At 41.0% G+C, this 25,952-nt stretch overlaps 1 protein-coding gene across 7 annotated transcripts in view; it reads right to left on the bottom strand.

Annotated features, from left to right (window-relative positions):
* Positions 1-25,952, bottom strand: part of SASH1 (SAM and SH3 domain containing 1) — a 545,811-nt gene that overhangs the window by 38,276 nt on the left and 481,583 nt on the right. For 5 of the 7 annotated variants that reach the window (XM_035323247.1, XM_035323250.1, XM_035323252.1 and 2 more), the window contains exons 3-8: positions 25,617-25,667; positions 25,448-25,497; positions 14,102-14,142; positions 12,507-12,593; positions 11,122-11,234; positions 9,781-9,882 (exon numbers count right to left, since the gene is read on the bottom strand). In XM_035323247.1, coding sequence (XP_035179138.1) covers positions 9,781-9,882; positions 11,122-11,234; positions 12,507-12,593; positions 14,102-14,142; positions 25,448-25,497; positions 25,617-25,667 — 444 coding nt within the window. Of the gene's footprint in view, positions 1-581; positions 875-9,780; positions 9,883-11,121; positions 11,235-12,506; positions 12,594-14,101; positions 14,143-25,447; positions 25,498-25,616; positions 25,668-25,952 lie in introns of those variants that run through there. The other 2 variants (XM_035323248.1, XM_035323255.1) reach the window with 2 other exon arrangements.

Below are 25,952 nucleotides of genomic sequence, written 5' to 3'. Positions count from 1 at the left end.
AGCCATTTCGAGGGATGTTAAACTTTTAAAACCCACTTCATGCCCAGCAATCGTTCAGCCCCAAACTGAAATCTCTAGGAAATCTCTCATCTAAGAAACTGGAAAATCTCTTAATATCTGTTTAAGCCTAAACTGCAATTATTTTTGGCTATCAGACAATTCTTATCCAGCAAAGTGGGGCACAAATACACATGCAGATCTGTGGCATATCACATCATACACCCCTTACCAGCTCACTGCAGAACTACAAGCTCACTGCAAATGCAATGACATTTTGCTGCTCCTTTTAGGAGACGTGGCTACACGTGTCCTTTCTTCTCTCTCTCTAACAGGCTTTGCATCCGCCAAAAAAAACAACCGTTCTAACTTTTTTTTTGTATTAAAGATGCCTGGACAAAGTCAGAGACAGGAAAATAGAACAGAAAAGAACTTAAAAGCCCAAGGAAAGGAAGAGAAAAACTAAGAAAAGCTATACATGCTGTTCTGTGCCTAAGAATAACCACAAAAGCCTTTTCTCTTTCTCCCTCTCTGAAACAGGAGGCACATCCTCTCCACATCATGCTACATGCTCAGCGACTTACCAGCTTCGGCATTTATAGGCCTAAAGCTCAGTTTCGAGTAATTCCCCCCAAGTGCTCAGCTGCTGTCAGCTTCGTTACCCTGAAATTTAGGATTAGACCCTTCTTCTGAAGTATTGCATTCGCTCAGAATCCCGTGCACAAAATGCCTCTTCTCTGGAGTTACATTATCAGACACCAAACTGGCTCTGATTTCAGCGCTGAATATGTAAAGAAGAAAAAAAGCGTGATGCTGGACTCAATTAGCTGTTTTCTGCTCACTGATTGATTCCCCCAGTTACTTGCTAGCTGCATAACTTGCAAGAAAGGCATAAGTCATCAGCTCTAAGCAAATCTTCTATTCACCACAAGGAAAAAAGGGAGTGTTGTACATGGCAAACAATCCCTGTTTTCACTGACGAAGGCTTGCTGACCTCTTGCTGGCCTCCAGTTCCTTAATTACTGTCTATGGAATTTCAGTTAAAGAAAAAAATACAGAGAATCTGTGCAAAGCCAGGACGAAGACTGACCCTCAAACGCAACCACTAGAGTGGAGGCTGTGTCTATAGGAAATATAACTTAAGCCCTTTACCAGGCTCTTTTTATTTTCACTTTTAAATTCTTTTGACAAAAGCCCCCCATGTAATTTCCCTTTATAAAGGGCTAATTTGACAGAAAAATAAACCTACTTTAATGTTCTTTAAATTAGCAAACTTACTTTTTTTTTTTTTCTTTTTCTTGCTTTGCAGTGCTATTAAAAAAAAAAAAAAAAAAAAGAACACTAACAATTGGCAATGATATTTAATTCAGAAATCTCAGCCTGGTCTAGAATTGGCCACGTTGTGGCTTTATGAAACACTGTAGTGTGACTTCCAACTTCTCCTCCTAGGCTGAACCTCCCTTCCTAAGAAACAGACTCTAAGATTCTCAAGTAAATTACAGTCAACCGTACCTAATCCTGGACCTTGAGGCAAATCCAGAATTTGGGCAATTCTTTCCAAAGCACACGAAAATGGAGCAAAACCTCTGCTAACTAGGAGCACTGCTATCCAGTGGTGGGAAGCAGTAGCGAAGGAATATAACAGTACCCTCTTTAAGCCAAGAATATATAATTTCCCCTTACTCAGAACAATACCTTTAATGGATAGTTAATCTGGGCTTACTCTACATCAGTCACAGAGTGAAATCATAGCAGGACTAAGTATCTACTTCCTTTGATGACTGGATGATTTTAAATAGCCACCTGGCCATACATCTTTCTTCAATTTTCTCCGTCTTTGTATTACCAATTTTACAGCTTTTCTATTCCCTAACAGTCATGTAAACTAGATTTACTGGCATGTTGTAGCTGGGATTTTACCCTTGAATTACTTCAGCCCCAAAACTCTGATGTAAAACCCCATGGAAAATTCTAAGCTTCGGATAAAACCAGCTGGTGTTCTCCAATTTCAATAACATACCAGCCCACATCAAGTGAAACATGACAGCGACTTCCTTGAAACATATCCCAGATTCCCTTAAAGTTCATGGCCGGGAGTAAAACTGATCTAAGTTTTGAGCTTGCAAGTTCAGTTTTGAAGGTTTTGGGTTTCACTAAGAAATTTTCACAAACCTCTAATCCTTAGAGAGGCTGTTTATAGAAAACTGTGAAATTCAGATGTGATAATTCTTATCATATTCTGAGGTTACAAAATTTTAGAGAAAATTGCACGTGGTAATAAAGTTTTTTGCCTCTTCCAAAATTAACTGCACGAGCATGAATTGCAAAGACTGTGCGAGTCTAAAACATGTAGCAGTAGTGTCAGCCCCCCAGGTAAACTGAAGAAAAAAGCAGGCCCATGTCTGGGTTTGGCCTGTGATTACTTACAAGGAAATCAAAGGAGAGTCTAACGGCTACTTTGGTGAAAGATGTATTACACATTAGCTGGTGACGACACTGCTTGCTGAAATTAGTGGGAAATATTTGTCATAAGTAACAAGAGCACAATAATTTAATTCCCCCTGGAGGTCTGTCTTGATACTAGAATAGCTGCTTAGGCAAATTCCTAGATGTTAACTGTTCCCAGGTTTTAGTTAAATAATTCTGAGAAGCACATTGCTGACGTTTGCATCTGCAAGCCAGATACATTTCCTCACAGTGAACTGTTTCTCTTGGTGATTAGAATAATTAATTTTAACGACATTACGGCTGTGCTCACGTACCACTCATCATAGGTGTATGTGGCAGAATGTAGCTCTGCATTACACTACTTTGTATCTGTTACAATACAGCATTCCTCTCCAGTTCTCCTGCAGACTTTTCTACACAAGGGAAAGGTAGTCTCTACTTCATCGCGCGTTTTGGCAAGGCTAAGAGGGCGTGAGGAGAATCCCCACTCTTTGGTGTAGACTGTTACTAACGAATGGAGTACACCACTGGTCCTGGAAACCAACCTCCAAGCATTTCAGAAAACCAGTGGTGCAAAGGCAATACATAAAATACAGTGAAATTCGTGTCAGAGACTGCTTGGGGAAAACAACAACAACAACACAATGAGAGCCCTTTAGCGAAGGGTGTGGTAATTTAAATTATAGTCTTATTGCATTTTTGAACAATCAAACTATTAATGCTACTGTCCTAAGTGCGAGAAGTAAACACCAGCGGTGGGGGGGGGGAAAGGGGCAAGTGGTAAACGACAGGAGCACAATTAAAATCTTCTATTGTACCACAAGTAAAGATTATTCAGCCTGGGTCTGCCAAATAGGGCAGTGAAACACATGGCTTTTGAGATTCTTAGTTCTTGAACTGAGCAGGGCTTTGTTCCAATTTAATAGGCTTGGTCTCTGAAAAGATGGGGGCAGGGAAACCACATTATGGATTACAGCATCTCCTGCTGGCTGATGCATGCAGTGAGAATGGTCACAGGAAAAAGATGTAACCCACGGTCTCACACCCTCCTTCAGGTAATATGCAGAGAAATTAGGCAGCTGCCCAAAGGCCGAAAGGTATACAAGACAAAATAAGGTGTTAGAATGAATATTCAACTAATTTGCCTTCCCACCTTCCACCCTCCTGAAATATGTGGCCATACATTTTGTGGTGAAGTTAGTCAGTGGGGCTTGTTTGAATGCAGTCAAAACAGAAGTGGTTAATCACAGTCACCACCTGTGCCTTACCGCAAGCTCTCTCTTCTCTGTCATGATAGCAGGAAGACTTTTCTTAGAGACCTTCCTACAGACTAATTACATCCAGTCTTCGCATGTGCAGAAACAACTTCTACTGGCAATGATCAGGAGGTGTACTTGGCCTATACCATTGTTGATTTCTTTGAACAACCTTGTGGTGACTGTATTTGGTCCTGCCAGCTAAACAGACACACACCTAGCTAAACTGTATCCGAAGACAACTTGGACAGGCCTTCCGTGGTAAGTAGTACTTATTGAAGTGATACAGTTGTATTCCTAAATAAATGTATTTATTCTCCAAATTCTAAATTTTTCTGGTAAAATTCAGACCAAATAGGTTAAAAGAAAACCAAAACAACCCAACCAACACCTTAGAGCGTTCTTCAAAACAACACATAAACACATCTGTGACTTTCCACTCTGTACAGCACTGATCTAACTCCAAACTTTGTGTAGTGCCCTGGAAACTGTAATGGCAATTTGTGTTTCTCTCATGAATGCTCTTGTTTTACTACACCCATGGGAAACGCTGCTGTTATGTGTGGACGGAGATGGGGGGGAAGCTCATAACAAAAATGCAGAATCCAGTGTGAGGTGCTGGACACCTCCGCTGACTGAGATCACTGGAGAATGAGGACAGACAGCGCCACCCCAGACAGATCCCCATGCTAGACGTACATACAGCCTGGGAATTCTGCATTTGGATGCTGTCTTATTATTGGCTCTTTCTTCATCGTTACTATTAATAAGTGCTGAGAATATTACAGAAACTTGGAAACGAATAATAAATATACTATCCAACACAATGAGGGGCATTAGTGCCTTTCAGGAGATCTTCACACAAATTGGGTCACTAGACTCTTCACAGCAAAGCTGAATGCTCTGCATTCATTCACAGGCATACTGAGTATCGGCTTGCCTCTGCTACTTCAAAGAGCACACAGGGCCTGGAGGCAGCAACAAGATCTCCAAGAACTGAAACTTGGGAACATCCTGTGCCACTCCTAAGCCTTTCAAGGAAAAAAATAACTTAAAAAACTGGTAGATCCTCTGGTAACAGCAAATCCAGGTCTGACAGTGCATAGCTTTCAAAATGCTCAAAGTATTCATGTTGTTTCAGTTTAAACACTACTATTTAAATTACAAAATCTCATCCTACCCTAGTCTCCATTCACATCTAACACCAGTTCTGAATATTGACTTCTACCTTAGCTCTAACAAGTTAAAAAGAAGGGCTTTTTTTTTTTTTCCTGTAACATACAGCCCTATATGATTAGCAGTGATAACATTAACAAATGGTTAACCACTTCAAAAATCCATCAGTAATAAGAATAAAAATCAATTTAAAAACTGATGTATCTAGAAAGCGTCAGCAATCTGAATCACTGAAATACAGTATAACTCTGAATAATATGGATTTGCTGCAGCTACACTTAGATTTACTCGGAGGCGATTGGTGCTATGGAAGTTATATTGTAATTATTTATTTTCTTTCTACTGTTGCACTTAACAAAACAACATAGTAATAACTGTTATGAGTCAGAGATAACTCTATCAGACTTGGTCTTTTATCAGAGTTAGCTTTATGCCAAAAAGGGAGCAGGTGCATGGATAATACAATCCTGATTCAACAACTACAGCATGCCGCCAACTCAGATGAATAGGACCCAAACACCTTTCTCATCCGTTATTTTGGTTTTCACAATGGTAGTAGATACAGAACCAATACTGAATGCTTATTCAGCTTTTAGCCCCATTTAATGGCTGGACAAATGAAGAAGTCCTCAGGATATAATACAAAACCCAGGAACAACAAAAGGGTATTTTGGTCTAACGAGGCCTATCTCTGCGTGGACTCAATTTGCTGCCGTCTGCTATGAGACAGATCAATAGCAGATGGAAAGGAGCAAAAACGGGACTGGAAGCTTTCCAGAGTTATGGCCTCAAGGTAGATGAAGATCTGCGCTGCTCACCTCCAGTTTTGCAGAACTGCTTCAGGGAAAACAAGCGGAGGGCAAGTTTCCTATGGGTAAAGGTGCTGTGCTGGCAGACCCGGCCAAAGAAGCTTCCAGAAGGCAGGTGGAGCAGCACTGCTGCTCTCCCCTCACCCAGCCATTCTGTCGGAGGGAGATGTGGTTTTTGTTCTCCAGGTTCATAAATTGTAAGGCCTCTCTAACGAGGCTGATAAGGTGGTACGTAGAGGGGAGGGGGGCTCAGGGCAGCTCTCCTCAGATGAAGGCATGTGTTGCTACCTGGGTGCCTGCGCTAATGAGCTTCGCGTGGCCGACCATTATGTGATGATCAAAACTGCAGCGCACAAGCCCAACAAGACCAACAAAACAGCTCAGTCCAGGGATAATTACAGCTTCACTGAACTTGCATCTACAGAAGCTGTCGGCGAAGTTAATTAGTGGTTTGTTTCTGTGACAGCGTGCACATGATACACACACTTCTGTCACAATCTCCCTCCTTTTTCTCTCCTTTCTCCCAGTCCTGCATCAAATATGACAACCAGTACCAATTAGCAGCCTTTCAGCAGAGGGCACAAAAAAGGATTTCTATGGGTTTCTCCTAATACTGGTCCTTCAAGCAGAGCTCTGGGGATGGAGCAGCCCTTCCAGGCTTCTGTTTAAGATGGACAAAGAATTTCAGCCCCTTAAAGTTATCAAACGAGCTCCTGTCTTTAAGAAGCATAAAAGGCACCTCAGTAATGGGAAAGAATGTGGTAATTTTGAAATCCTCTTTCTCTGGACTTTCTGAATCCTGAGGACAAATAGGTCCTTATCTAAAACCCAGAAAGGGCTTCATTTGTAATCTGCACCTGTTTTACAGCCCAACACTTGGCAAAAGGCAATGAAAGCTTGTCTAGAGCTACTGCGAGCAGCCTTCATTTTAACAGAGATGAAAAATCAATATTCACAAATCAATTCCTAAAAAATGATGTATTTCAGACTTCATACATCTGACTAAGAAGAAAAACAGTTTGAACTGCATTTCCACATTATGAAATAAATAATACACATAACTTTGTTGAGAAAAAAAAAAAAAAAAAGGTTCACAGTGAGGTTTAAACCCACCAACTGCTCTGAAGTGGCAGACAACCAAGTCACCTACAGGCTTGGCAAGGCTTTTATTTGTTTATTTGCTTGTTTCATAACAGCAAGCAAACAGGACATACAATTAACAGCACAGAAATTACATCGGGCTGCCTCCCTTCAGATACTGAGGAGATGACCCTTCAACTCTTTGTTGTTTATCTCTTGGATTTAATTTTAAAAGGGTATGAAATGCAAGTTTCCATTCCCTGGCACAGCAATTTAAAAGAAGAGGAGCTGGGAAAAAGAATCTTTAAATCTTTGAAATGAGTTTAGTAGCAACACCAAGGATGTTAGTCATAAACACATGACAGTTACACAAGCTAAAAAAAAAAAGTGTGAGTTTCCTATTTATTTTTTTAACAAAAGAAAAACAATAGCTAATGGTATTTGCCCTTTAGAGGTTATCTCATTGGTGGCTGTTCTTATGTTTTAGGCAGACCTGACTTGAAAGTATGGAGCACTTAGAGATCTCCAGATGTTCTGCCTGTATTTTTAGATTCTCTGAATGCTTAGTTTCTACCTTTTTTGCTGTTGTTGTTGTCCTGAAATGTTGTTATCAGGCAAAACTAGACCAAGATTCTCTGTAAAAACATAATGATCCATCCTCCCAAGTCCTCCTAACTACCAGCAGGTCTCTGCCTGAGAAAATAAAACAAGAAATGGAAAAGAAAAACACAACAAAACCACCCCCCAAAATTATACTAGTGCTTTGATCTCTCTTAAATCCCCAAAGTTATTAAGCAAATGTATAGCAAGTGAATTAAGATTACGCTTGTCCTGAATTTCCTCAATCTACAAGTATCCTACAATTCACTTTTATCATTTGTGTGTACAAAACGTTCACAAAATAATCAAGTACGATCACAGTGTTCCATTAGAAATTGCCTAATAACAATTTGGCCATGAGACTTAAAAAAAAACAGAAATTAGAAAAAATGCCAACAGAATCAGAAGAGTCATTGCCCAAGGAGTTTTAATTCAAATCAGAAACTTCAATTTCAGTGACTCATATTTAAAACTACTTTCTGGGGCTAGAAGGCAGTGGGCTATCTAACAGAATGTTTCTAATATATGGAAAAACATCTTTGCTCCTTGGACTGTATAAAATGAGTGTGGTAGTTCTGAGTTTCCAAGTCTGCAGAGTACAAATCACACAAATGGCACTGAAAGTCAACTGATTTAGCAAAGGAAGGGCTTGAACACAGAATCATCTCTGTGCTGGTCAAAAGCTGGTCATTTTAGATTAATAGAGATGTCCTTTGGTAAAACAGTCTGGGTGAACACATACCCTATCTCTAGACATATCTGACACTTTACACTACTTGTTTTCCTCCCTCTTGCACGTCAGTTATAGCTCAGAGTCTTTCACCCCAGTTAACCCTAGTTGCTTTTTGGTCCAGAAAGAAGCCAAGCTGACATTTGTTCTAACACGAACTTTTGTTTCTGCATATGATCTGCTCTTCACTTGCTGTTTCACAGCTTCTGTTAAATGCAACCAGGATAAAAAATAGCAACAAGGGCAGAAATCTGGAGAGGTATTTAGAACGACAGAATACAGATCCACCCATTGATGTTAGCAGGAAGAGGGTTCAAATCCCACCAGAACAACAGAGAGATGCAAGAAAGCTCTTGGCTGGAAGAGTGAAGACAGCTTATGAAAATAATTTTAGAGAAGAGGTGCCAAGTCATTCCATTTGGGAGCAAATACTGAGTCATATTTTGTCCTCAGAAATATATACAGCTTTTGGTAACTTCAACACAAGCACAAACCATTATCAGAGTATTTCAGAGTGAAACTCAGTAGACCTCTGAGATTTTACTAAAGTAAATGAGAGTTTTGTGGCTTTTCTGCTTTAAGTATTTTAGTCAAAGGCCTTATGGAGGCACTGTCCAGGCTATAAATACTAATGAGGAAAAGATCAAGACACTTTCACTCGGCTAAAGAACCGGTGCGGAAGAGCAAGGATTCTTCCTTCTACATTCTTTGCACATTTCTGATATAGCAGAACAGAGTAGAAGGCAACATCAGTTCCTCTCTGTTCCCATCTAACTGAAGATGGGCATTTTTTTTTTTTAATACAAACAAGAAAATCCTTCTCCACCACAAAATATTTTAAACATCTCATAAAATGACATAGCATTCCTCTTTTCATTTAGGGAGGAGAAGCTAACCGTCTGCTGCAGTTAGCAGGAAATTCCATTGACAATAAAATAAATAAATAAATCAATGGGCTCAGAAGTCTATGATTCAATTATATGGGTTACAACGAGCTTGGATTTGACAGCCAAATGTGTTCTTCTGTAAGATTTATCAGTGAGCTTTCAATTAGACAAATGAAGTAGAATAAACTACTCTGTGGAAATGGAGATATTTGGAATGAAAAATTAATTAATTCAGTATGGCATGACACAAAGACGGGTGCCCATAAAAACAAGAGAAGCTACAAAACTCAGAAGTAAAAATATGGGAAGAAAGCTGCCTTACTACTTATGGGTCTCACAAAACCTGCAAACTCTGGTCTGAGAGTTAGAAAACACAGAGTTAGAACTGTTTGAAACCAGCAGGCAGCTAGGACTTAGCCAGACCCTCAGCTAGGATGCATCAACAACAGCTGGGAAGGCCTGAGGAACTCTGATGATTCACAGTGACTGAGAAGTAATGTGAAACAATTCTAAATATATACATATACATATATATATAAACATAACACACCTCTTTCTGTGCATTAAAAAAAAACATAGAAATTCTGTAATAATCCAGTTTAAGTCTACAATAAAAGAACCTGAAGATTTAAAATCTCTATTAAAAACCTGCTGTAGACAGAGCATATCATCATGAGGTCAAATGATAGATTTGCTATTATAAATCACCAAGTAAATCAGGATACTGCTGCACCGCAATTAAATACTTTAAATATTCAATGATACTGGGAAGCTATATCAAAAGGACAGGTACTTACATTACAATTGGAAGACCCTTCAAATGTTGAGTAAGAACCATCAGGCCACTCTGTAGTATCTACAGTACTTGATTGCCTGTGCTGGGCTTCGTACTCCTTCAGCTGAAATTTGAAAAGACAGAAAACACATTTTCCAGTGACAAGAAGCTATCAGTCTTCATTAAAATAGCAAGAGTTAATGTCTTTTCATTATTTTTTCCCCAGTATCACTGTGGAATGATGAGAATCAGACTTTTTGCACTGCCTGTCTCACTTGTTTAAAACAAGCTCATTTATTTTGCAATCGGCAGTTTTAATGATGAGATTTATTTTTTAAAGAAAGTGATCTGTAAATACTGGATTTTGATAAATTATCATTGGCAAAATATAAATTATACATCCGCATCAAAGGCACAGTTTACACTGGACAGACTCACAATATTCTACCAATTTCCTTGATAAAGAAAATGATCTGCAGTGAAGACTAGGAACTGATTTTTATAATTTTACAACTAAAGAACATTTTTTCCACTTTCCAATAAAAGTCTAAATATTTACAACCAACCCTACCAGAGTCAAATTGTTGAGAGGATCATCAAGAACTGATGATTAAAAAAGACGGAAAAAAAAAAAAAAAAAGAGTTGCTACTAATAGCTCAGACCACTAGAGGGAAACAATACCAGTATATATAGTGAATATTAAAGATCAGGTAGATTTCTCCCCCACCATTTTTTTTAACAGCAGAGATTGCAGTATTACCCCCCTGGTGATTTTAAATTTTTGCATTTCTTTCATGTTATGATTCCCAGTAAAGCAGTATTTTCTTCAGACAACAATGTAACTTTCTCTCTTATGATAGCCTATAGTCATGACTGAGCTCATGTTTTCTGAACCTCAGGTACCCATACAGAACATCCTGTGCTCCATCATGTTATTTTGCTCAAGGGAACAAAATGAAGAGTGGCACAGAAACTTTATCATTGGCCTTTTGGCTCCTGAGCAAACAGTTATTTTTCCTGTGGCTCATCAAAATTTTGTAAAGAAACACTTGTGTCTGTCACTAAACTGTCAAAAATTACATCTGTTCTGATTTTATGTCAAATACCAAAAATGGCTGAGTATGTTTACTTTCAGGACTCGTTTCATTTGCCACTTACTAAGCATCTATTTCTGGCTAAGCTAAATCTTACTTTTTCCATGAACAATGCAAATCCTATCTAAGTTATACTACTTAGTGGAAAGTAATAAACAGGCAGTTTTTCCCCCTTCTCTGTTTTGTGAGCAACTGAAAACTTCGAGTTGGTATATCCTACATCATAAAACATGTTTCCCAGAAAAATTGAAGTGTGTACTTATCATACCCTAGCAAGTGCTTCCTCAATAGTGATCATCTTCTCTTTGACCATCATCATTAGCTGGATCCGTTCCTCATCACTCATCGTGATCTCACTGGCCACGTACCCAACATCCTCTCCTGCAGAGAAACACACCAATGAAACAACCGTGTGAAAGAGGTCACACACAGAGTGGTATATACTGGAATTGGATTTTAGCTGGACTCTGAAATGTGGTCACCACATAAATCGGGCTGGCCAGAATAGACCCTCCCCAGACCAATCTCATAGTATGATTTGAAAAGACTAAATGGTTTGGAAGTAACTAAGCAATGATATGAGGTAAATGAGGGCTAGAAAAAACAAGTGTATTCTGACACTGAAATCAAGACAGTATATGAGAAGAAGAAATAAAAAGTGACTGATACAGTTATTGACCCTAAAGACAAGAATCAAGAGAAAGTGCTAATGCCAGGAAAGTCCTGAATTCAGCTCTGAGGAATACTTTGGCCAGCTGAGTGGATGGGAAGCTGTTCCAGGAACAGTGTGCCGGGCCCTCTTAGCTCTCTGCTGTAGACCTACGAGCTGGCACACAGTGCTGGATGTATTTGGCTTCCCTGCTCGAGGACCTCTTATGACACGAGCTTGGAACGTCAGCATGGAGAGTTAGAACTTGAGAGCCAACAAGGACCTACACTTAACTGACAGTATAAATGAGCCCCTTTTCAACCTCTTAAGCAGGTTCCTAAAATTTTTCACAATCTATCAGAACACAGTCACAGTGATGCAGGGAGGCATCTGCTTGCAACAGAAGGATCTAACAGATACACACGGGAAAAAGAAATTTTCTTTGTGAAGCAAAATATTTAAAGCAATGCACGGCTGCATTTTTTTGAAGAATTAAGAGAAGGAGACCTGACAGTTTAAGTGGAATCAATCCTTAAATTTTCACTATTCACCAGATGCATTTCTACTACTCATTGTAGTGTATTTTCCTGCAATGAGAGGCTGGGTTAAAGCCTAATGCAAACAGGTCTACACAACCAAATGCCAAAGAAAGGAGAAACACCTTTCTAATTAAGAGGTAAGAATTTCTCTCATCTAGTCAGGAGCAGAAGAAAAAGCAACATTAATTTTTATATATTATTTTTAAGTATCTGTTAATCACATCTTGTGCATGTGCCATCACTGGCAACAAGGACTGAAGGTGTCCCAGCAACTTGGAGTTGTGACCTCCCAGAATGCAACTCATCCTTCTGTGAGCCCCGTCACAATGAACAAAGTCAGCGATACTTCCCGATCCACAGATCTGTAACTGCCACACTGCTGCTGCAAATGAATCTTACTCTTTCGTAAGGTTGGATCCTTGTATTTTGTATGGATAGGTTCAAAAGCCCTTTAAAAACATTTACCTTTGGAAGTCTGCCTCATTAGTCCTTTCTGGTTCTTTCGGAAATTCTGCCAAAAAAACTTATTTTTCTTTTTCCAGTCTGCTTTCCCTAAGAGAAAATTAGGGAGGGGGAAAGAAGGGAAAGGGAAGAAGAATTTCAAAAAGAAACATCAGTTAGAAAACACTACAGAAGCTATCAATTATATTTTCTAAGACAAAAATGAGAATAAAAAAATCCCAAATTTTCTTTGTTTCTCGAGCTAGTCTGTACTAGAACTTTGCTGATGTAGCTAATTCAGAGAAAAGCACATTCTTTTATAATTGCCAATGTTATAGATGACCGAGATAAGCCAATAACTTACATATTTTGAACTATAAACAGAAAATATTTTACATTCATTTTGATATCTGTTGAGCTGTTCATGTCAAGTTTGGAAGTGTTTTTGAAGTATTTCGTTGTTTTATTCTCTTTAGCTGAACCACGATTACGCAGCAAAAGCTACAAGTCAGATAAGGAACTCGCTTATATACGCGTGCATATCTATATAGAAAATAAACACATTGTGTATATAAATACACACATGCATGCATTCTGCTACTTGGCATGGGAAATTCCAGGAGACATTCAGCTACATCTGACTCTTGCTCACTGTATGCCCTGACTGTGCAAGGCTGGGACTACATGTCCATTAACATCAGATCTGCATACTGCTTGATGACCCAGCAGTAAATTATTTATTCTAGAAAAGTAACAGGATCTGGATCAAAGGAAGGCATATAATTGTGCTCTGTTGAATTAACCAGGACACATGCTACCAAGTTGATGCCATCTGCAAGAGAACACACTGTGCCCGATCTGGCAGAAATGCTACTGATTTGGATCTACTTCATCCCTCTGTTTTTCAAAAATTCAAGTGAACGCAGTTTGTTCTGTGCCACTGAGTTTCAGCATGTGACTATGATATTTTGGATCTTGCCTTAGAAGCCCAGGAGTTGGGCTTGGTGACTCTTTGAAAAATGGCTTAATTTTGCACTGTGTGGAAAGAAAAATTTTAAAAAGAAACAACCCCTCTGCTCTAATTTTTCTTCAGCTCTCCCGTGAATAAAATATCACTAAAAAACCCCACCACCCTATCCAGAATTTTACCAATTTAACTAATGAGTTTGGATACCAATTTGAACTAATTATGTAAGTTTAAAGAAGTGAAAGACAACAGAAAACAAATACATATTTAAGAATGCAAAATATTTCAGAAACAAAAGACGAGCCTCTGGCACGACACGCACAAACACAGTTATTCACTGGTAGTGGTAACTTTCAGAATACAAATGGATAGGCTAGCAGTGATCAAACATTAAGGAATTTGAAATTCAATATAACAAGTCAAAAGCTGCGCATTTATCACATGACAGTGCTGGCTGAGCTGCTTCTGAGATCACTGAGACCCCCAGCATCTCACGTTTAAAGCTCCTAAGTCTCACCCTCCCCACGCACAGAAATGCTGCTGACTTCTGCTGGCATTCTGTTTACTCAGCTCTTCACATCCTAGCACAAGCGAAACTGAAAACCTGTTTAAGAATTCAATAGAAGTATCAAGTAAAATGAAATATACTGACCTACAGAGCCTTCTTCCGAACTTGATTTATGAATGGAGAGCCTAGAACACAAAAGAGAAATGGACTTATTGATGCAGACTTCTCACATTTCATGGGAGCTGTCTGATTACAGTAAATTATAGTTTCCAAACAATACATCATGAGCCGTTTCTCTTCCCCTTTCTTCCAAATGCAGCATGTTGGAAACAAAACCTGAACCCAGGTCTGACCACAGTAACTGAGTTTCCCTCTGCAAGCTCTGAAAAACGCCTTTGACCAGCACAGAAAAACATAACTGACAGAAGCCTACGGTTAAGCCAAAAGTGTCTCGGAATCCCTCAGAAAAACACTTTTTCACATACTTCCCTCCCTTTCATTTCATTGGCTGCCTTAGAAACCATAGCACTGCGATGTTGTATTAGTTTAGGTTTTAACGGTTTTGGGCCTTCTTGTCTTTCATCTGAAAATGCTTTATAAATATGCATTAATCAAACTTTCAGAAAGCCGCCACGAGGAAGACAGGAGTAGAGATTTAAAGACGAGCTGAAGAAAACTTGTCCAGACCCTATGAAGTGGGACCACGGATGACCGGAGACTACAGTTGCTTCCTCCTTTTTCCTTTCTGTGAGCTTTCCCACCAGTTTATGCTCCCTTACTAAAAAGCTAGCCAGAGAGACTTATTTTAACAGAACATGGACTTTACAAACAACCCACTAATATAGTACATAAGTCTTTTGTTCTCAGTCTTTATGTTCATTGAACCAGTTTTCCATAATGGATTCCAACTCAGTGCCAACGTTCATTGTGGGACCTTTAATGAGACAACATTACCCGGTGGCGGGGGGGGGGCCCCCCCCCCCCATTGCCTTTTTTTCTCTCTGTGTAAATGGAGCTAATAGAAATTACCAAATCTTGTGAAATTCTTTGAAGCCTTCCTACAGGAATCTCTAACCAGGCTGAGCCAAGCCAGTGAAATTACTCTTGCCAGCTTCAATGGCTTTGCTTGAGGCTCCAAGTGCAAAGCATTACTGCAGTATTTTTGGCTGAGAGCTCTGCCCTGTTACATGACAATGCCCTATTGTGCTGTGCCTGTGCTGTATCCATGCAAAATGGAAACACATATATCTCAGTATACCAAGAAGAATTCAAGCCTAATCGTTCTGTGAATGAGGCCATGTAATACACACGTCATATTCTCGTTGCTGTCTGTAGTGTTTGCACAGGTTCCTTGCGTTTTCTTGGACTCCCAGAAGAGGGCAATGAAGAGTTTTTGATAAATTCAGTAAACCTCTTGAAGGCAAATTTTAGTTTAAACCAGTTCAGAGTTTAAAAGATGTAAGCAATTACTGGCCAACGTAGAGTAAGCATGAAAAACACACTCATCAATTTGCAAAGACATCATTAGAGGGGAAATGAGACAGTATGAAGTTTCAGTTTGATTTAGAAATTCATCTAGGCAAAGAGGGTTTGGCATAGCAAAGCTCTGAAATCTGACCTCTTTCAGCCTCAGACTGATTAAAAAGTTAATCCAGCACAGGCTACAAACCAACTGAAGTAGCCAAACTTCAGATTTGGAGTGCATCAGGTGGAGGGAGACATTTAGTATTTTCCTTGCTGATAAAGCTTACCTTTGAAGGGAAAAAGTTAATGATATAGGTGTATGCCACCAACTGCTTGGTATTTAAGAAGTCAGATTAAGAAGTGCAGAAGAAAAATAACTGTCTATACTTTCTGGGTAAAATAACCAGAAAATCCAGTGCCAAAACCACCAGACTTTCCACATCCAGACATTTAAAGTAAAGATGTCAGGGAGTATTTTTTTAAATAAAGGAAAAACAGATCAAAAGAATATGGACTTTTATAAGGAGACAACAAAGTAAAAAGAAAGCCAACTCCTGTTGGAAGTGACAGAACTAAACCAGTAAATATTTTGTACCTGAGCACTGACCTCACTCATCAAGTGTACAGTTTCTTTGTCTTAAATTAATTCAGTATTCACAAAATTAACCAAATCAGCATCCTTGGAGAGTGAAATCTCTGAATTATCAGAACTTTGCCTCACTAGTGAAATCAAAACAGAGGCAATCTCTTGTACTCTTCAGCCTCCAAATCCATTTGAATTCTCTTCTTCTCTTCCACAGTTGCCAACAACAATGCTAATAAGCAGCAGGTGTAGTGGCAATGTTTGTGATGTGGACATCTGTTCCCTGGGAATTAGCCTGAGGCCACCAACTCATTCCATGCTGGTTTCCAAAGAAGGGGAACAGCAACAGGAGCATACTTGTGATGCTCCTGAGCCAGAGAGGGTGAGGAGATGAGTAGGATCCACAGCAAGCAGACCGCCTTCTTCTTTATATCTGATTTAACAAGTATACTGAGTTTCATCAGAGGATGCAAATTCCAGTTATCATTTCATGCATTCCCTGAAGAGGAAATCTTCCGTGTCTGGGCTGACCTTGAAAATGCTAACAGCTGGTCTTAAAGGATGGAAATGCCAACAAAGCCTACCACACAGAGCCTGACAAAGCATTTGCTTCTTAGTTCTATCAGACAACTCTGACGCTTAAAAATGCTCAGTGAAATCAATCAAGTGCTTTACTTCCTAGCATAGTACCTCCGAGTTGCTTTATGTCTGATTTGCCAATTACACTCCCTTACCCTGTTAAATCTGCAGCTCCTCTGTGAACGTGTGCTGAAAGTGATTTGTGTTCTTCCATTCATAGACTGATAACTTGTACTGAAAGTTAATGATGCAGTGACACTTGGCAGAAGTCTCAGCACTGCGTGCCTGAAAGGGAGCCAAATGCCATTACTCCACCACGGAGGCCTTCATTTTTGTTGTGGTCTGATGTACAACTTCATTAGCAAGCTTTCACATGAAATGTACTATGTCACAGCATATAGCAGGAGAAATATACGGGTATATGTTCAGACAGAAAGGAAGACAAAAGATTTATGACCAGGGGGAAGGAGTACTTTTGTATCTGCCCCAAATCTCAGAATGGATCAAAACTTCAATCCATTAATCTCACAAATTAAAAACCATCTTCTAGGCCTTTACTTAGGGCCTCTCAAAGCCACACCGCTGGAACAAACAACAACAACAAAAAAAAAAACAGCACTATAGAGTATCTAAAAATCGAGCTACTACTTTGGGGAATAACAAGGTATTACTTCATTCCTGCCTCAGAGAGATGACGTCTTTCAGTGGAACTGAGCAGACTACATCAGAACACTCAGTGATCAGAGACACGAAGCCTGGTAGTAACAGCAGCTCTGGATAACCTGGACTAGGAACTAGATGATCAGAAAGCCTGGCTTAACAGAAATGATTTAACATTCAGTGCCAAAATGTGCTAGACACAAGACTGACACAAAAGACAGTATTTCAAATGCTGGAGGTTTGCAAATGACAGAGTACTTGGAGATACATGCTGAAGAAAATGACAGGAAAAAAAACATGCAGTAACAATTTAATCCTAAAAGGCAAAAATAAGGCTGGGACATTCCAATGGCAATATGGAGAATGAATGTATATGGGAATAGCCTCTATGACTGAAGTTACTCATGTTCAAGAAAAATGAATTCCAACCAGAAGAGGTAAAGAGAAAAGCTGTAAGGATCAGGGAACTGAACACTTCATCTTAACAGGGAAGGCTAGAAATGTTTTGCCTCTTCAGCCTGCCAAACTGAAAGCTGAAAGGAGATTATTTTACTGCCTATTAATAAAACAGGCACAGGAACAAGCAGACATAATGTGGTAAGAAACAGCGATTTACCATTTCCTAACTATTTGGACAAACTTAGACCAGTAGGTAGAGAATGGGAGGGCAGCTTTAAAAAACTGCTTCTAAGAGGACGCCTGAAAGATGCAGACCAGACCAGACATCTGATGAGGATGAGCTGGACATGAGGACTGCCTCTGGAGGGCACTTCTAGCTCTTTTTCTGGACTGTAGGTTCATCGGTTTTGTATGAACAACAGCAAAGCCAGACAAGCACAATGGTCTTTGAATCCATCTGTCCATAAAAGTGCTGCAGCTAGGATGACCTTTCTGTACCAAAGGAACCTCTCCCTTTATAAATTACTTCTGAAATCCTGGAGGTGGGCTCTAAAAACTGGAATACAAGGAAGAATTGATGCACAAATTTACTTCACAAGCCCATTGCAACTGAATCTGGTCATAAAGAGGCTTTTAACTTGGCTGTGTTCAGCTTCCCTTGTTAACTCTGTGCTGGTTCTGACCCAGAGAGAGAAAGACCATGGCTTGTCTTGCACAAGGAGCGGCTGATTTTGCAAGACACGTTCACACGTGCCTCGAGACGTGATGTGCTGGTACACCACAGAATGGGAAAAAGAAACCGGTGACACCATGTGCTACTTTTATGCATGCACCCGAGCATTTTAGAAAGCTCATCATTCCCAAAGCAGAACTAACACGGGGACTGAGAATGACAGGAAGGCTGATGGGTTTCTGTTTTACCACTAAGTATGTTCGATGCAGATGTGCTTTAACACACGGCTACATCTCGTTTATGGCACATAAAATCCACAGGTACATAGCACCATCTGTTAATGACACCACTACTGCTATGATATTCAATAAACCGATACTGGCCCTCTCCTTTTTCCCAATGACTATTTATAGACCATTGAGGAAAATGCTTTTCATGGGATTTTCAATCTACAGATATTATTCACATTCATAGCGGCAGACAAACTGATATAAAAGCCCACGCTGGCTTCTGCTGCCAAGCCATTTGGTTATCCGTGTGCATTAGAAATGGCCCAGTCACACAATTAGTATCAAAAACTGACAGACTTGTAACTGCTCCTGACTGAACGCAAGGTAATTTATCTAACCGGAGCTGGCACAGGGAAGAAAATGGGCCTTTAGTATTTTTATCAAATTTGCATGAACCTGAAGAGAAAGCGGGCTTGCAAGATTCTGACCTTGCTGGCACCGGTGTGAGAAAGAGATGGAAAGCAAAGACGTTTCATTCAATTATCTTCTCATTAGGTTTCCATAGCAATGGCTCTTTAAGCAGGTCAAAACTTTCTCAGTTGAAACAAACACGGTGCTGCCCATGGGTGTGCGCGTGTGTCCCCCCCGCGACCACAGCAGAGCCACCAGGCTGGCCACGGGTGCTTGACATGGAGGCCGGCGGTGGGGCCGCACATTGCCTGAGCAGCCTACGGGGCCGAGGCCGGGACAGATTGCTGTCAGACGAAAGCTCCTCCATGGCCAAGCATGAGGCAGCGGAGGTGATGCACTGTGTGCACTGCTCGCAGTTCGGCTTCCTGGTGAAAGGCGGCCTTCATGCTGTCCAGCACCCAAGTGCCAGGACGGAAAGCTCCTGCCAGCGGCTCGGAGGAGCACTGGTTCCCCTCCTCACGTGTCCCAGGCGGTGCTTGGCTGGCCTCTCGCTCCCATTGTGAGGGTTATTGTGGGAGTTTCCTGCCCTACTTCTCTCGAGGAGGCTGTTTAAAGGCAGCATGAATAATTTGGCTTTGACTAAATCAGGCCTCAAACAAGTGACAACGGGGCCGTACACATTCACTGCTTCTTTTTGATTCCTGCAAGCACAGGGTATAAAGAAATGCATCTCAAATGAGGACATCTCGAGTATGGCAAGCTTTTACTTCTTCCTTTTTTTTTTTTCCTTCCAATGCTCCTTTCCATTTTTAACCGACCCAAAAGGAACAATTTATTCCATCAGTAATTAAGTGCAGCCTTTGACATCCTCACTTTAGGGTTTTGTTTGTTTTCTGCTTTGTTCTCCTCAGTTTCTGCCCTCTCCTTGCCTCACGTCCTCTGGCAGAGGACTCCTGTTTCTTTGCAGAAGAGCTTTCAAATATCTGCCAAAGTTAATTTGGGCACCCCGTCAAGTCGCCAGAATCAAATATGACAGAATTTAAGCCCCCCCATCCATGACCTGGAGTGATGATTTAATAACCTCCTGCTTTCAGAGCTTGACCTGTAGTTTGGATGCAGTAGGGGAAGAGGATTAGGAAATCTAGCGTTAAAAACTACTGGCAAAGGCCAGTAGATTAGTGTACTAAAGGGGGCAGAATTTAGGCTTGCATGAACTCTGCTGTAACATGAAAGCTGTTTTTAAAGACTGCTGTTTTCAGTAGGAAACACTGCCGAACATGGGGACACCAAACTGCAGGCACTCTCCCAGCCTTGGGCTGATGCAGAGTTCAAGCTTATTCTGCAGGAGTGTGACTGGTGTTACTATGGCACATGCATTGCAGAAAATCCATAAGAACAGATTCAGTCAATAATTTCTCCTACAGGGCTGACAACATGCAGATAACCACTTCTGTTGTGGCTTCACTGGCTGGCTGCTAACAGCCTCAGAGAAAACCCCAACTACTGGGCTGCCTGCAACTCCTCCTCTGACATCCACAACAAGCAAACAGGGAGCCAGCCAAACTGCATGCACTCAACGTGGGAGAAGCTCGGTTTAAGACGTGCACCCTGCACACGCGGGGCACACGACAAAGATACTCACTCTGGAGAGCAGCTGAAGCCAGGAGCTGAGCACGCAGCTGCCAGAGGCACAGCAGCTCCCCTGTGCTGGAATGCAAAGCCCCCGAGCAATGCTGCCCCATATGCATAAGCTGCTTGCCAGCGTCTTCTGCTCCATGAGGCTGTTTCTACTCAGCTCCCTGCTCTGAGGGAGTCTGGGATTTCAGTATTCAGGATCTTTGGGTAGAGAACGTTTAAAATGTACTGAGCTGCAGGCTGAGAAGTATAGCTGGACAAATCATGGCAGTTGATATGAAGTATGACCATTTACTTGGTCAGCAGTGTTCTTGAGTGGTACAGATCTAGAAAGAGCTGGTGACTCATGCAGAAGTTGGCAATTCATAACATTCATTGGCATGCAAAGGTGGCGAGAATGCCTGTGAAATGCCACAAGCATTACCCCATGCATTATTTTGCATCCTTCCTTTCTCTAGCAGCTGCAAATAAAAAAGAATGAGTATATACGAGTGACTGACTGTACCTCATCCTGCCTGTATGTAGTGCTCTTGGATCTCTCACCCACTCTTCTCCCTTTCCGGGCAGTTCTCTGATGCACCACCTTTGAAATTTGCCCAGAGGCTGCTGGAGTGAGCAGTGAGAGCAAGCAGATCTATTTCCCAAGAAGGAAAATACACAACTTCCCCTCTGCAACATCCCCAGTTCTTCTGAAAACAGGATGAGAGTCAGGATGCAGAAGCCTGAGTTCAGGGGACTGGGTTTAACCTGGATTTCCTGGCAAACATGCAGAGCTCATCAGTTTGTCATGCAGGCCTGAATACTCAAAAATGGGAACAGGCTAAAAGTTGGATTACATTGTTTTAAATGCTCTGTTTACAATTATGAGAAAACCCTGCTCAGTCCCCTGCCTGGGTAAACATCCTTGGGGTGTTGCCATCACTTTGAAATAATAGGGATTGTATATACAAACACATCCCCAGATCTACATGCTATGGGGACAAAGAAGGAATAGTAACTACTAAGAACACACTTATTGCCTATTTGCTACAGTGATTATTCTTCTAGCAAATCAGAAGTCAATGTGTCTAACAGGAGCCCCTGCAGTTCTGGGGAGACTTGTTTAAAATGTCACGGATAGAGATGCTGCTGCCACTTCGCTGGAGGCAGACTGAGAATCTGCAAAGTTACACCAGCACCACAACTGATGCGATGACTGCAGTTTAAAAGAAGGGAATTTTGGAAAGGGCAAAGGGAAATTAAATTAATTATTAAGAAAAAACAAAAAACAAACAAACAAAAAAAAAACTCATTCCATTCTTTGCATTATTTGCTGAATATTATACGACTAGGAAGCCTGCCCAACTGCTTCATTTACAGAAGTAACTCTAGCATGGCCAAAAATCAGAGCAATTGTGAGCTGAAGCTTGAACAAACATGACTTTCTTTTCTGCTCCTTATTGATAGCATTCCAGGCCACATCAGTACCCTTGGCGTTATCCTCCACACTCTTTCAACATGAATCTCACAGACCTTTGCTACAGTGAAGATTTTTTTCTCCTTGTCAGAATCAATCAAACAAGAAGCATCTTTGATAGGACGTTTATAACACATAGAGGAGGTTCATATGTGCAGTCTTTATTTGTAGTTTCATCAATTAACACGAACAGGGTTGCCAGCAACACAGGAAGGTGGCATTGCCACAAATGCCTTTCGGAGGGACAACCACTTGAAGTGACAAGCAGCTGTTTCCAGGCTCGTTTAACCCCTTTTTGCCTCCCTCCAGGCACTACGGCTGTTCTGTGTTACAGCAAACCACCCACTAGACAGAGACTTGCTCAGCAACTTGCTGGACTGAGGGGACCAACTCATTTCATGCTGGCTTTGAACAGATGGTAATAATAATGACCTGGGCAGCACGGTTAGTAAGACTCAAGGCAAGACTGAACATACACTGCTTGTCCACATAAACGGGATTTTTTCCTACCACAGGGCATCAAGGCTAATCTGTTTTCACTGCGGTGCACAGTGGAGCCTGTCAGACTTTCTCTTCAATCGGGCACCACAGAAAAGGGAAACCGAACCAAAGGTTAAAACAAACATAGTTTCTTCCAGACTCTCTCAAAGCCTCTTTCTGTCTGGAATCCCTCAACTGTCAAATTAAACAACCATCCAGGTGTGTTATTTTAGAGCTTTAGATCCTGGTAGGGTTAAGCTGCAGGGTGTGCAAACAGCAACTCTGGGTGAGAGAGCTACCGGTGACTCCTGCATTATACTGGGCCATTTGCTCTTGCCTCCTCATCTCAACAGGAGTTCTTCTCTTTTTTTCATTTTCTGAAGCAACCACTCATGACACCATACAGACAACTCCTCTTAGCTTGCCCTAGAAAAAAAAGGTTTGTATTTTCAATACATGGACATGTAATTTTTTGTTGGCCAAGCATTTACTTGGGCTTTGGACGATTTTTCAGCACCTAAGAGTCTGGATGGGCATTCTGGGACAAGTCTTTCTAATTCAGACCTCCACATCTGTTTTTGGATATGAGAAACCAATGCACATTTACAACCAGTTTCAAGTTTGACAAAACAGAGCCTTCTAACAACAAAGGAAGCTTTGTAAAAGGTTCACCCCGGATCTATCACGCCACAGCGGTGGCCACAGAAGCACTGGCCCCAAAATGACAAACTTTTTGTCTCTTGTAGCATGCCCATGCAGCAAAATTCAGCTGAAAGCCATAAATTAGACAATGCACAAAAAAAGCCTCTAGTTCTGACACATCCTCCCCCCAAAACATCAAACTCAGCATCTTAGTAACAAGTACAGATGGACTTAAAATAGTCATTTTTCAGTAGATCAATTTTATAACCTTTCCCTCACTGGAAGAAGGCTGAACTGACATGGGAACGCCTCTAAGGTAGAGGACCGAAACTAGCATTGATAGGGCAGGCTGCCACTAATAGTCACAGGCCTGTATCATTCCTGCTTTGATTATTTTCTATGGTGTCGAGTAGATACTTGTTATTTTCAACACTCTGCTCAGTTAGCATCCATTATGTTGGCTTGTTTCCTACAGTGCAAAGTTTTGATCTGACCTCCCCTGTGCCAGTTTCACATATCTGGTTGGGTTAACCACGTGTCCCTCAGTTGACAGAAAAACCCTCAAAAAGGACACTTGCATTCTTGACTGGTCAACAAAAATCATAGGTCTCTTCCACCACAACTAAGATAATGAACTTAATTTCCTCTCAGTGAAGTAAATGGGTACTCTTGGAATACAGTCATTCTGATGATGTTTCTGTAGATACTCAGTTATTTGTGGTACAACACCTACACAGAGACACATTTTAGGAAGCTGGCTAGGACTTGTAAGAGGACTTTATTCCCAGTTGTGTGCTGTCCTCCTGTGAGATTTTATCTCATCATTACCTGAGGTGGGATAATGATGTTGTTTACCCATGGGGAAAGCGCTTTGAGACTGAGAGAGAAGTATTATGATTATAGGATAACCTTGGAGGCTTACTTCCCAGACTACAGTACTCATCATGTTCCCATCCACTTGGCTCTTTTGGTTTCATTACAATGCTAGACAGGGAAGTATCCTTGAAAAGAACTTCTTCACATTTCAATATCTGAGGCACCACTTTTAAATGTTAGGCTTGTAGACTTTCTCTCTTAACAGCACATCAAGTGGGGGCAGTGGTGGTACCATGGTAAAATTAACATTATCCATCTTACACTGTTTTGAAAATGAGTATCTACCTCAAGCAAGCCATCACCCCTTTCTCTGTGAGTGAAGAAGAGAGACAAGGCACCTCTAAAACATCATTCATAACTTTCCAAGATCTTCAGCATGAATCAGCTTTTAGACTTTATGGGGGAAGCTCCTAAAGCGCTGTTCCATACCCAGCACCTGACTTCCATATGACCAACACTCAGTGAGGCCAGTCCCATGCACCACATCTACTGCAGCTCTCTCTAGAACTGACACCGGTTCTGCTGAATCAGCAAGAGCAAGGGCAGCAATTTTATAAAACCTTTCTGTTATGACCCAGCGGTGAATCATGGCTCCGCTAGAAGCTATTCAAATGCCAGGCTGTAAAACTTTACTAAATAAAGCACCTCACATTCAGATCTGACTCTGTGCACTGCCTCTGAACTAGTCCAGCTGGCACAACCCTACAACGTGCAGGCAATTGGAAATACAGCGTCAGTTGTCTTCATGCACTGCTGCACGTTACCCTCAGCAGCAGGGAACCGAGATCTTGGGATCAAAGGAAGGAGGTGCAGAAAACAAGCACACATTGCAGCAGGAGGTGACAGTAAACAGAAACCCTCTCAGTCCACACAGAGAGCTTTTTATTAAGGACTGCTAAAATTAAAGGTCCTTTTAACTTGGTTTTTAAATACTTCACTCCCTTGGCACCTTCTTCAAAAGCACAGTTACAAACCCAGGAGTGCACAGGAAAAGGAAAGTGGTTTACGTTTGTAGCTCTCCCTTCCTCTAGTCTATCATTTTTGGCTGCATTTAGGTCTAGCCCCAGAAAGTTATTTTTAAACAGGTTTAATTTGCGGAGAATGCACAATCAGTGATGTTTCTCAGAAATGACTACCAGTTTTATCAGTGTATGCATGTCCCAAGTGCACACAGAAGGGAGAAAAGATAACTCCCCTTGATTTAAAAACAACAACAACAAAAATAATAAAATAAAATGCCAAAAGAGGAGAGAAAGAGCAGGTTCCAAAATGGGAACCAGACATAATAGAGGCTGGATCTTAAAACTTGAAGTACCAATGCGATTAAAAATTAGTTTACTACAAGTAAAGAGAAAACACCAAATTTCCCCTCTCCTTTCTTGCCTCCTGTGCTGTCACTTACTTTCTTTCAGTGTCTGGTGTTGATGCGGTGCTGCTGAGACCCAATGACTCCTGCAAGAGAAGACACAGCGTGAGAGTAGACACGAGAGCAGCCTTTGCCCAGTTTATGCAGAATATCAAATTAAACAAACAAACAAACAAAAATAGATGACCAAAATCAAAGTGTTTACCTCAATTTGGGATCTCAGCTGTAGAGATGTGGGGCTGGCATCAGGTTTCTCCTAAAACAGAACAGATGCCAGGTTAATGAAACGTCCAAACACCAGGAAGAAGAAATTGGAAGCGGAGAAAAAGGAAGAAACAGAACCTTGGGCTACCTCAAAACCTGCTGAACGGGACACATTAACCTCTCCAGAAGGAACCACTCTGGATACATTGTGAAATACTCCAGCAAAAGTGAATTCCATTCCTTATCACGGCAGGTTACAGAAAAACATAAGACTTCCACACAGAAGGGATTCAAAACTTAACAGGAGGAACAAGTTGTTTTCTCTAAATGGTCAATG

The sequence above is a fragment of the Oxyura jamaicensis genome, chromosome 3 (genome assembly GCF_011077185.1).
Source record: "Oxyura jamaicensis isolate SHBP4307 breed ruddy duck chromosome 3, BPBGC_Ojam_1.0, whole genome shotgun sequence".
Lineage (NCBI taxonomy): Eukaryota > Metazoa > Chordata > Aves > Anseriformes > Anatidae > Oxyura > Oxyura jamaicensis.
The sequence above is the reverse complement of the archived record's forward strand: the minus strand, read 5'-3'. Positions and strand labels throughout refer to the sequence as shown.